Source organism: Trichophyton rubrum (assembly GCF_000151425.1).
Source record: "Trichophyton rubrum CBS 118892 genomic scaffold supercont2.7, whole genome shotgun sequence".
NCBI lineage: Eukaryota > Fungi > Ascomycota > Eurotiomycetes > Onygenales > Arthrodermataceae > Trichophyton > Trichophyton rubrum.
Window position 1 is genome coordinate 1,156,843 of NW_003456422.1, and position 12,287 is coordinate 1,169,129.

Genomic DNA, 12,287 nt, shown 5'->3' on the forward strand with positions numbered 1-12,287 from the left:
ATAGGGGATCTGGCAGACGACCGGTTTCGCGGAATATTTAAAATGTCCTACTCTGGAGATGCTTATCTCACTCTGAAAACTTGCGTCCAGGCCAACTCTCTAAACACTTACATGGTGACACGGCCCTCGTTCACTTCTCCATGTCCCCTTGCAGCAGAGTATGTTTCACTCTCTCTAAATACTATTTCACGATATGAAGGTTTACTGACAACGTCTCCTATAGCCACGGCCTCACTATACCACTACAAATAACTTTGTCAGATATCAAACTTTCTGGCTTTGTAGTCCTGGTCTTTTCTAAGCAAAAAGGAATCACTCTAGTCTTTAGAAACGATCCCCTTGAGTCTTTAAAGGTGTCGTCAACTTTTGATTCTATCCCATTCGTTCGAGACTATTTACAACGAACCATCGAGGGACAGCTTCGCTTATTATTTATGGATGAGCTTCCTGCTATTATCCACCGACTATCCCTTCGACTATGGGTGCCAGAGCTTCGCGGGCAGGATGTCGAAACACAGCCTGACGAAGAAGCCGGCCCAGGTCAAGATCCTTTACTTAGCCCACCCCAAGACCCTGTTGATGCATCCGGAAATGTTTTGAGCGTTGCCCAGATAGCTTCTTTGTCTCTGGACTCTGGAGTTGAAATGCACTCTCTATTCTCTCAGAGGAACCTTGTCCGACTCGCCACGCTGACGGACTCTCAACGGACACTCTCACTATTCACTCCAATAATACATGACGTCGTTTTCAGAGCGCTTACCGGAGCTATGGAACAATCCGAGTACCAAGGAGGCTTGATCTCCCCCGCTAGTCCTCCTCTTTCTAGGACTCACTCTCATGCTGCGTCTCTACAATCTTTGCAGGAATCATCAATGAGTAAAGCATCTCTAGGCTCCCCACTGAGCGGATACAGTGCTCTCACGACTAACGCTGGCCGCCACCCAAGAGCACGTCCCTCAAGGAAACACAAGCGGCGTGTTGTGGACTTACGAAAGTCCAAAAATTCCGATGACACTTCCAGTACATGCACTGAGAGCGAATATACTGTCTCTACTGATGCATCAACTGTTTTTTCATCCTCTGCAAGAGCTGGAGAGAAACCCGATGACCCTATTACTCCACCGATTTCCCCTAATGCTACTATAAAAGTAAAGAATCTTTCACGAGTGCCGGCTGTGCAAGGACAAGGCCCATCCGTCATTGCTCATCCTGCCCAGCCTACCCCGTCAGCCGAGGCTGAAAAGAAGGCTCTTAGTAACGGAGAACCTTCGCATATTCCTTGTCAAAATACCCCTACCCTGGAAGCTCATCGGCAAGGTAGTGACAACACAACCTCTTTGAATGGGATCCCACCTAACGTACTGTCATTTGTGGCCGCGAGTCAGGACCGAAGCATTTTAGAGCAGGCTTGGATGATGAAGTTAGCAAACGAAATCAGCCGCAGAATCCAGGAAAACAAAGGTCCTGGTAGCGTGGGCAGTGCCAGCAACTACTGCAGACATCAAACCCGAGATCCTTCGCCACCTCCAGCATACGGACAGTGATCTCGATACCCCCACTTTGACATAGTTGGGTTGCTATACTATATTATAATCGCCACTTCCAATCTTGTTTTGTCTTTGTGTTTTCTTCTCGCAAAGCGTCTCTTGGTTGAAATTGTACCTTTATTCCCTTTGTGACTCTCTTTTGTTCTTGTACTTGCGATTTTTATTTGCCCTGCTTTGTGTCATTATGTTTTACTATTTATTGCCCACCCTGTTTGATGACAGCTCTTTTTCTTGATACCACTTCTATTCTGCAGGCGCTGTATATATAGCTTTCTTTTCCTTCTGGAGTTGGTTGGTTGAAAATTTGGCTCGCGGATATTCAATGCAGGTAGGCAGGTAAGGGTTGTGCAAACAGTCTTTTTGGCCGCCTAGTTAAATTTGTGTTTTTATGGTTGATATATGTATAAAATAGGGTGAATCGGTCTATCAATTCTATCGACAACCTATGACCCATGCGTCTTGATGAGGCTCATTACTAAGTGGATATTAAATTTGGTGGGAGCAACTACAGTAATTTTTGGATCCCCAAATGTGTAAAATCAAGCTCATACATGAATTCATATGGCGTACTCCGCTTTCCTTCACTGTTGGTCCTAGTAAAAGGGGCATATAACAATACAGGCAGCTACTCGGTCCGGGGTCGTTCGTGTTGGCCTTCATCCGCCAAAGTTCAGCTTCTTGGCTTTTAGCTAGTTAACTAACCAGTAGTTAACTCCGAGTCAGCGACTGGCACAACACAAGCTATTGTTCAAACTCACAAACCAGCAACAACACCACGGCAGCTCTCAATTAGTGACTTATCAGGCCATCCTGGCCAGTCCTGATATCTAGTTACCGACGATGGACGGAGTCTTTAAGGGTCTTTTTGGCGGCAAGGCCACTGAGGCTCCGCAGAAGGCTGAAGGAGGTTGGTGACAGCAAAATTCACAATCCATCATCACGACCCAATATTGTTCAATTCAAATTATTCTCCCGTGAAACCACCTGAAATTACGAGCTAACAATTTACTCGTATTCTAGGCTTTGCGGACTTTGCGCCTCCATCTGCAACTGGATCTGGACCCCAGGGTACTGCTGCCAGCACTGTTCCCTATACAAAATGGTACCGAGTCTGGGAACGAACATCGCCACAGGACTTTGTTCAGGAAGCATTCATCATCCCTTTTATTATTTTGGTCGCCGTGCTGCATGTGTGGGGAGCGGGTAAAAACAGGCGCAGGGCAAAGACATGGGCACAAGCAAATATCCCGGTGCTCTGCGACGAGTTTGCGGTGGTTGGATATACTGGAATCCCACGGAACGCCAGCTCCAACGAAGGCATTAAGATTGATGATAAGATACTGAAGGAGAAGGCTCTGAATGAATTCACTACTTACGCTACTGGCCGTCAGAATATTGCCTTCGTCGATGTCACAATCAAGATGCTGAAACGCTACAATCCGCTGCTGCTGTTTGGTGAAACTCTTCTTGGGCTGTTTTTCGATTCCATGGCACCGTCTACTGAAAAGGTAGAGATCGTTGCATATCCCTTCGACGGCCGGGAGAAAGACCTTGTTCCACCTACACCAATGGACATTGATACCGACAAGCGCTCAAAATCAGGCCCTTCGACTTATGACGGCTTCGTCTTTGCTGTGGTGCACAAGAATGCTATGCGCCGTCTAAGAGAAGACCGATATGATGTTTCGTTGACATTCACCAAGGAGAACGCTAAACTTCCCAATTGGTTAACTGTTATGAGCGAGAGTGCAGAGATTACCGATTCCATGCTCGTTCCTGAACTTGTTAAAGCCATTGAAGATGCCGGTGATCTGTTTGATTACTTGATTGTGACTGATCAGCCTATGGAAAAGCCTACTACGTACGTATATTTGTTATGTTAACTCTGTTCCCTATACACTCCTTGATGACTAGATACTTATATTTTCTTACAATATAGTGTTGAAGAGGCAGTTCCCCGAAAGCGAATTATTCTCTCTCTCCGTATTCCAGAATCTTCGGATGCTTCCGACTATGCCTCCTCCAATATGCTGAAGGCCTTCATTCGCTTAGCTGATCGCCTGGTGACTATCGCTCACTTCAGACCTGAAGTGACTCGCAAACTCCGTAGTACGCGCGAGGAAGAAATCAGAAGGATGAAGCGGGTTGACCAGGATGAAAAAGCTGAAGAAAGAAAAGTAGCTGCTGAAAAGATCAAGAAGGAAGAACGTGATCGACTCCTACGTAACATGTCAGCCGAGGAGCAGAAGAAGTTCCTTGCGAAGGAAAAGGAGAGGGAGCAAAAGCGAGAAATGAAGAGACAGACAAGAAAGGGCTGAAATATATATAACATCACTGCCACCGTGCTAATAGCCTCTACACGCAAGTATGTGTCTTCTAGTGCTGAGCATATGATGTTAGATAAAATTTATCGTCACGTTAATGCACAAGGTTTATGGCCTGTTCAGGAGCGTTTGCTACGTTAATACTACGAGGCAAAACTGCCTTGATGCGTGGTTTCTGTCTACATTCATGATACTATTTGGTTATGCTGAATTGAAGTGCAAATAAACGAAAATTTCACATAACTTATAGGTTAAGAAATGATAGTAGGGTCACTCTCCATAGTCTGGACAATAAAATGACAGTATCTTGCATTGTTAGATACACAACGGTTTACAATTGGCTTTGATAGTCAGAGCTGGTTCAACGCGAGTTGTAGTTTGAAGCTCTATCGGGACTATATACACCATTCCAATTCACCTAAAGTTCAAGCACCTCCTCTATGAGCTCAATTTTTCTTGTGCAGTCGGAACTGGTCTCTTGACTCAGAACCATGTCTTGTGTCCCTGTTTTAATATCAGTATTTATCGCCCAATATGTGAAGGCAAAGCTGTGCTCCGGCGCATTGAGAAAGAGGCTCTCATTTAAAGGAGAATCAGTATTTCATGTTACTCACAAGAACTATTCTGCCCATGGCATACATGGTGGCTAGAAGTCGATATTAGCGAGAAACGTCCCCCCGTAGATAGCAAATTGACTGGTGAATCATACCAATGGTGCTGCCGTAGAGAGATACGTAGAATGGATATAGCAGATATGGGCTTCGAGCAGTCTATCCCATGAAGAATTGTGTGTTAGTCACTGATGCTGGATGGCCGAATTCCGTCCGACTGGCGAGGGAGAGAGGAAAAGACTCGACGGACCTTCTTCCATTGGCGAACACCATCTCCATTCTGGAAAAGACGCTGGTAGTAAGGGACACGGTTCTCCCGGAAGACGAAACTAAATGAAAAGTAGATACTTCACGTTAGCGAGCTGGAAATGACATGAGACGGGGTGCCATATTCCTCCCGTGAGCCCAGGTTTTTCGCAGAGAACGTCAGAATCACATACCCGGCCATACGAGGGAGCGTACGGGAAACCATTGTTGCGCAGATCGAAAGAATTGAGACACAAAACGCAAGACGAGGTGAATTGTTCCGTGGACGGGAAACTGAGGACAAGAGGTGATGTTGGAGCCAAAAGTGGTGAGATGTTTTGCCTTTTCGCCGTGACTATCACGTGACACTAGTCGAGCCCTTGGGTGGTACCTAAGTAGGTACTCGGTGATTATAATCCTTCCAACGTGAGATCAAATCATTCATTGATTGCAGTTTGATTGCAAGATCTCTAAACAGGGTAATTACGGCAGAACAGAAGACTATTTGCAGTAACCGGGGGACTGTGGGTTCAATGAATCCTCTTTTCCGTCTTTAACAGGAACGGCAACCCTATATGCCAGAGTAACTGTCATCGACAATTTCGGCTTTCCTCAATTTTATCAAAAATCCCAAGGCAGCAAGTGAAGAGCTGAGTTAATGAGAAACTCCCACTCGGCCTCTATATTGCTACCACAACGGGAGTCGTACTTCTTCTTGCATAGACGGAAGGCCTTCCCACACCAGAATACCCCTATCATCAGATAATAAAGTTCTTGTCTTGACAATGAAGAACCTCCACAAGGTTTAGCAGCTCCAATTCCTCAGGTCGAGCTGTGGATGAATGGCGTGAGAAAAGCTATACTTGGACTCCCGTGTAGGTTTTTTATGGCATGAACTTCAAGGATAATTTCCACAGTTTGGCCTTACTGGAGTGGCCAGTAGATGAGAAATATGCAGCACTCTCCTCAAGATGAGCTATGGTAGATGTCTACCGTTCTGATTATATGCCTTCATATGGGGATTTAAGAGAATATACAAAAGGGCTTTATCAGCAAGTTTCAACTTGATACTTACAAGCAACGTTACTATTATGTTAAGTAGTAGGAAATACTATGTTTTTTGTGATATTAGGTAGTTCTGGCCTGGGTTAAGGTTTGCGGGCCACGTGATAACTATGGGGTCCTTGTCGGGGCCGGAGGAAGATTCGTTCCATCCATAGATAGGAGGTCGTCGTTAAATCAAACAGGCAATATTAATATTTCGGCGTGAACTGTTCACAGGACGGCATTGCAAGAGACGGGCCTTGACCACCGGATATGTGATGAAATCTATGGTTATAAATGCCCGCCGTCGTGCCTCTTGGGGGTTTTCGGCGACCGCCTAATGCTATTTATGCTCTCGAGACAGCTCAGGTTGTTGCCGGGACACATTCAAAGGCCCGTCGCTCCGCCCATATCCACCAGTGTTATTAGTACTGCTCGTCGCTGCAGAATCGTCAGCGGGCCTACATTCTTTTCGTCAGTGGGTTCACAGATAGCCTACTCCCCCGATCCATCTGTCAATCCGGAGGCCGAGGATTCCAACGTCGCGACCAACCGAGAAACCCCTGATATACCCAGCCGCCGGTCAAACGAAGACCCCCGTAACCCCCTCACAAATTACTTTTCGCAGCCTCGAGGGACGCAGACATGCCTTATAAACACGGATCAGAGTATACCTACCAGGGAGCCTGATCATTTGGAATTTTCCGAGCATTTGCAGACGTGGAAGTTGCAGCCATGGCAATTGGACCTGGAGTCGGACCTCGGGCATAGTCTGAGTATAGGGAGCAAATTGGTTGACAATCCCCACTATTCACGGGATTTTACTCTTTGGAGGGAACTTCTTTTGTACCGCCAACGACATTACGGAGATACTGGAGTCATTGACATATGGAAAGGGTTGGCTGAGAGATGCTCTGGGATTAGACTCCCTATCGAGGGGAAAGAAGCCGATTTTCTATGGGAGACTTTCGTCTCCATAGGGCTAAAGCACGAATGGATGCTAAAAGAGCTCCAATCTCACGCAGAATCCATTTGGAAAGAGAAAGGATTGAGATGGAAATACTTTTATGAGCGTGTTGTAGGTACCTTTGTGAAAGAAGGAAACCAGCCGAAGGCTCTACTGTGGCATCAAGCGCTAAAACACACCCACTTGGATAACCCGGAAGGTATCCTATGTGTTTTTAAAACTGCAATGTCCACCGAAGAGGGCCTGGATATCTTCCGTCGTCTATGCCAATTGTCCGATGGCCATAGAATATACCCATTTGTGGTGCCAATTATATGCAAACATAAGAGCGTCGGATTAGCTCTTGCCATGCATTATTTTTTAATACGACGTGGGGATTTTCCGTCGTCCATTGAGGATGTTCTGCCACTAATCCAACACGTGCAAAAGTACAGCAATCCACAGCAACAGTGTCATTTTCTTACTGGGCTTATCAAATCCGGCACCCTGCCTGTTGGTACTTCAATTGACGGCTTCTCATCCCATTCCTCACAGATTTCCTCAGCCACCGCTAATACAACTGGCACACAATCCCCGATGGTAAAAGACGATCTCGGAGCTCGACTCTTTGCTACAAAAACCTTCACATTCGACTTGATCCTTGGGGGCCTCAAAATGTTTGGTGTTGGAGCCATCGGTCCTTTAACGCTCCAGCAAATGGCATTAAAGGCTGTGGATATTGCTGAGCTGCAACACCAAATTTCTCAGCTAAAAGAGATAGGCATATCTACTGGAAATTCAGTGTTTGCCAAAGCTGTTGATTATTTCATTGCTCGGAAAGATCACCAAGCTCTCCACGATCTAATCCATAGTGATCAACATCCAGATGCCTTAGAGTCTCTAGAAACACAAGAATCTCTCTTTCACCACTTTTCCATGTCGCATGACTGGCGCCAGGCGAACTTGACTCTCACAATACTCTCCTTTTTGTCTCCCGAAGATCCTCAATGCTACAATATACAACTTCGGAATGCGCTAAAACTTGACGATAGGAGGCTTATCTCTGAGGTCCTTGAAAAAATGAAAGCTGACCACATTTCACCATCCAAAAGAACCATAAAGTGGATGATATGGAATATCCTTCCATCTCGCCGTATGGGGACACGCCCCATCTTGGATAGACCTGCAAGGGATGCCGTCTTACGCCTGTTTGGGATTTTCCAATATGTTATAAAGTATGGCGGCTCCATTCCCCCTGAATCATGGGAAGCTGGCCTCAAGCAACTTATTATTAGCCACCGGTGGTCTGAACTTGAAAGACTATGTCTTTGGCTTGCCGAAACATATTCACCTCAGAACTACACTCAAAACCCACAAATACCCAACATCCGCCTACCTCCCACCCATCCACAGTCACCATTACGCATCATCTTCAGTGTGGATTTTCAGCAAGCAATTATCAATTGTGGCTTCTTACGCAAGCCAAAAGTCAACTTTTCTGGTCCTTCGACTCTGAATCCATTCGTACCAACACCTCATCCTGTCGCCCTGTGGGTCTGCGGGCTGATCTTACTTAGGCGGCTGAAGGAGAAAGGTGTCTATATTAACACCAATACTGTCCGGCGAGTGTGTCGTACACGACTTGCCATACTATTTGGTGACGGGCCTCCATCAAAGAGAAAGAGTAATCTATTGCTCAGGAAGGTAAATCCATGGACCCTGGACCAGATAGTAGCAGACGCAAACAAGGTCTGGGGGTCACCGCTTTTCTCAGACTTCACACCAAACATCCATAAGCTAGTTAACCCGCGCCGCCGGCCCATTACTTCTCAGGACCATGGCATGCAGAGAGAGGCCAAGCGTTGAGAAATATGGCTGCTACTAGGACAAGACCGGATGTCACACAAATCCGAGTACCCAAGATTTAACCCTCCGAGTGTCTATGCATTCACGACCCGTTGGCCCCTAACTTCAAGGATAGACCTTCTCTTACTAAAAATAACATATCTAAGCCTACTAGTTAAAGTATTACACGGGTGGAGCATGTCGCTAGTCACTGTGGGAGCAAAGCCGTCATCTTCAGTTTCTGCAAGGCTTTTATGCATGGCAATTCAACGAATCTACTTGTACATAATTTATATCAACGACAATAAAAATTAAAAAACTGTATAGTATCTCTGGTCCTTACATGTCGTTTGTATGGTTCAGCTCCATTAGTAGCTCCCTTCCTGTTACCGGAGACCAAGTACCTGAAGAAAATAGATAAAAGGGCAAGCCCAGCTAACTCCGTAATCCCCAGGGTAACCATCAACGTGACTCGAATCAAAGCAAATCTTTAAGATGGGTTTCGTTCATTTTAACAAGTTGCTACTGGAATCGACGTCGACCCAGTAAGACTGTTTGTTGTTGAGAGGCCCTAATCTGTCACATTGGGAAATTATGGCCTCTTCGGTGTCACTAATTGTAACCGTTCCGAATATAAATGGAAGCTCCAACGGTGGAGTTGGTTTCACCAATCCTGGACGAACGACGCCGTTGCCCTTTCCAATCCACAATGCCACCACTTTTCCGCTCTGTCGATCCCAGGCGATTATGTGTCCGGTACACCTCCATCTCTCTATAGAATCACACAAGCCGGTGGCGTTCGCCACAGATGCTCGAACACCGATACATCCCAGCTGCATTAGAGACACATTACCAAGGCTCCGTATGGGTACACCATTCCCGTCAACATGCGCGCTGATAAGCCCAAGGGATGATGGGGACAGTGGTTGGCCTATATCACGTCCTAGCTGAGGACGATTACCAACAAATTCAACGGGTGAACAAGAAGGGAACCAAGCGTAGTCCAAGGTATCAAAATTTTCGTGTAGTTGTATCTTTAATGGGATATCAACCCCTTCATATTCGTCTAAAAGGTCGGCAATGGCGGTTAAGTTATCCAGAGGTCTTGAACAACCATTTTTTTGCATTCCGCCCTGTAACTGACGTATGAATTTAACGCTTGAAGTGTACTCTGAGGGATTATAGCTGGGCTGGTAGCTGTCGTTAGCAGCACTAGTACTGTGGATTTCTTCCATGTTAAGTGGGTAGTAATGATGACCGGCTCCATCGTTAAACCAGGTAGCACCCAGTACCAACTCGAGAGAATGAATGTCGCGTTGTAGTAAAGTAGCAGTAGTTGCAGGAGCAATTACAGTCCGAAGGAGCCCGTGTGAGTCGTGCTCTAGAAGAAGTTTCCAGGTTAGGGCCGGAAGGTGTTCATTCAAATCAATGTACTTTGAAGCTAGTTGAGCAGCTTCGAGGGCACGACCTGGATTTCCCAGCGTCAAGAAAGCCTCGATTGATGCAATAGCGCTCTCAGTTATCGCTGCCGTTTGCCCATATTCGAGTTCAGCTTGGACTTGACGCCAAAGATCAAAAACTATTTTCTCTCCACCTAGCTCACCTAGGAGCTGCAAATATTTCGGTAACACCTCACTTTCTCGAATACTGGAGAAATCCAAGTGTGAATGCACGGTGTCTGCGCTAGTCGGTTCAGTCCCCGGTCCGATAATCACTCTCAGCATCGCAGATTTATCGATACTTGGATCTTCCCAATAACGGCGTTTGAACCCATTCAACAATGAGTCTATGAGGCTAACGCTGATGGACCGTGGTAAAGTGCCATGGCCTCCTTTTGAATAATTCCGTAGGTATACAGCTAACGAGCCGGATGAAAAGTTCTCAGCCGCGTAACTCATACCCAGAAGGAGTAACTGGTGTGTATCTTTGACCCCCAACCGATTTAACCTTGCCAGGAGGCCGTTTATTGTCATAAGTAAATCCTCCCCCTCCACCCTGGTGTGACACTGATCCAAGGCATTTTCAAGGGATTGAATCGACTTCAGCAGGTTAGCCCCTGAACTTTCAGAATTGATAAAAGTCTCAACGTCCGCTTGCAATCTTGAGAGTCCATGGCCTTTCGGAAGCTTGGGTAGTGGTGGTGAGAGGGGATCAATAGTGCTTAGTCTTTTCGGTAGCCGGTTTTTCTGAAATTGAGATTTCAAGCGTTCATCCAGTTTCTTATCAAGCCTATCTCCGGGTCCGCTGCATGTTGTGCCAGTGATGGCGAAGCGAAGGAGCTGTGCTTGGGACGGTTGGAATAAAGACTTTGCCGGCAAACTTTGCGAATAATTCCGTAATGCGACAAATTGTGAAGATAATAACGGGCCGCAACGCTCTGTCACAAGCCGACAGCCATCAAGCGTCAAAGAGCGCATTGAGACAAGAGTCAGCTCACTCCATGTGTTGCTTGCCGGTTGATATCAATTTGATCAGTTCTTCCTTTGGTTCTTCGAGAGAGAAAAGACGTCAGTGATTATGTAATCAACAGTAGTTAACCTTTTAGTTATCTTTTGAACTTCGTCTTTTCTCTTCAACCAAAATCAATCCTTACCTACATCTGTCAAACGCGCCTCCAACCTCTCTCCAGAACCCACTTTGCCGATATTTACAGAATCGTTAAAGCGCACAGCACGCGATAATGCCTACCGAAGCCGAAGCTGCTGATACGGTGAAACATACCGACGGCGCCACAAGGTCACATCAAGAAGATAAAGCCGAGAAACAACTGAATGATCAACATTCATCTAAAAGGTGCCCTACAGAGACTGAGTCCGAGAACTTGATAGCAAACAAGGCAGAAGCCGAAGATGTGACATCGAAGAACCAAGACAGACTTCAGAGATTCAAAGCCCTCCAGGCAAGAGCAGTAAGGAAACCCCTTCTATGGTGTCTCCCATCTCGATAAGTACTAACCGAGTTAACAGAAAACTGCAGTAAAAAGTAATTTGAAGGAGACTGCGGCGGAAGCACATCGTTTTTCTGTCGACCCCAACGCTCTATCTTCCATATCACGCAAGCATGCCTTTGCATCCCACAGCTTGCTAAAAGCGGACATAGAAGCTGCCGGTGAAGATTTCGAACGGAAACGTGCCTGGGACTGGACTGCTGAGGAGTCTGAGAAGTGGGATCGGAGAATGGATAAGAAACAAAAGCACCGGGACAATGTTGCATTTCAGGATTACCGTCAGGATGCCCACAAGAACTATAAGAGACAGCTTCGACGTATGCAGCCAGACCTGGAGGCATATGAAAACGAGAAGGCAGCGGCAGTTCAACGTGCAGCTGCCAATGGCGGGCTTGAAATTGTTGAAGATGAGAATGGAGACATCGTTGCTATTGACAAAAACGGCACATTTTACTCCACTGCTGATTCAACAGACTTCGTGGAGAACAGGCCAGACAGGGCTGCTATTGACAGGCTAGTTGCTGATATGCAGAAGGCGGAGGAAACCCGTCTTAAGAAGCGTAGGGAACGTGGTCAGGGCGATGATGATGCTGACGTCACCTACATCAATGACAAGAACAAGCGTTTCAACCAGAAATTGGCGAGATTTTACAATAAGGTACGCATTCAAGCTGTTAAAGTCGTTGGAGCATATACAAAGAAGTTTCTACTAACCAAATGCCGTGATAGTACACTGCCGAGATTCGTGACAGCTTCGAAAGAGGGACGATGATATAA

General features: G+C 46.2%; 6 protein-coding genes across 6 annotated transcripts; 3 read left to right on the forward strand and 3 right to left on the reverse strand.

The window, feature by feature from the left end:
• Positions 1-835: 835 nt before the first annotated feature.
• Positions 836-1,201, reverse strand: TERG_12401 (uncharacterized protein; the record flags this gene model as incomplete). The annotated part of the gene is made up of 1 exon (XM_047751363.1): positions 836-1,201. The coding sequence occupies one exon, from the start codon at positions 1,199-1,201 to the stop codon at positions 836-838; it is 366 nt and encodes a 121-aa protein (XP_047606906.1).
• Positions 1,202-2,387: 1,186 nt separating this feature from the next.
• On the forward strand, positions 2,388-3,865 carry TERG_06405 (uncharacterized protein; the record flags this gene model as incomplete). The annotated part of the gene is made up of 3 exons (XM_003233368.1): positions 2,388-2,454; positions 2,568-3,408; positions 3,487-3,865. The coding sequence occupies 3 exons, from the start codon at positions 2,388-2,390 to the stop codon at positions 3,863-3,865; spliced, it is 1,287 nt and encodes a 428-aa protein (XP_003233416.1).
• Positions 3,866-4,464: 599 nt separating this feature from the next.
• TERG_06406 (uncharacterized protein) lies at positions 4,465-4,954 on the reverse strand (the record flags this gene model as incomplete). Its single annotated transcript, XM_003233369.2, has 4 exons — positions 4,465-4,517; positions 4,581-4,641; positions 4,733-4,811; positions 4,923-4,954. The coding sequence occupies 4 exons, from the start codon at positions 4,952-4,954 to the stop codon at positions 4,465-4,467; spliced, it is 225 nt and encodes a 74-aa protein (XP_003233417.2).
• A 981-nt stretch (positions 4,955-5,935) lies between these two features.
• On the forward strand, positions 5,936-8,584 carry TERG_06407 (uncharacterized protein; the record flags this gene model as incomplete). Its single annotated transcript, XM_003233370.2, has 1 exon — positions 5,936-8,584. Exon 1 carries the CDS (start codon positions 6,113-6,115, stop codon positions 8,582-8,584), a length of 2,472 nt encoding a protein of 823 aa, XP_003233418.1. The 5' UTR covers positions 5,936-6,112.
• Positions 8,585-9,069: 485 nt separating this feature from the next.
• TERG_06408 (uncharacterized protein) lies at positions 9,070-10,980 on the reverse strand (the record flags this gene model as incomplete). The annotated part of the gene is made up of 1 exon (XM_003233371.1): positions 9,070-10,980. One exon carries the CDS (start codon positions 10,978-10,980, stop codon positions 9,070-9,072), a length of 1,911 nt encoding a protein of 636 aa, XP_003233419.1.
• A 263-nt stretch (positions 10,981-11,243) lies between these two features.
• TERG_06409 (uncharacterized protein) lies at positions 11,244-12,287 on the forward strand (the record flags this gene model as incomplete). Its single annotated transcript, XM_003233372.1, has 3 exons — positions 11,244-11,471; positions 11,530-12,168; positions 12,240-12,287. The coding sequence occupies 3 exons, from the start codon at positions 11,244-11,246 to the stop codon at positions 12,285-12,287; spliced, it is 915 nt and encodes a 304-aa protein (XP_003233420.1).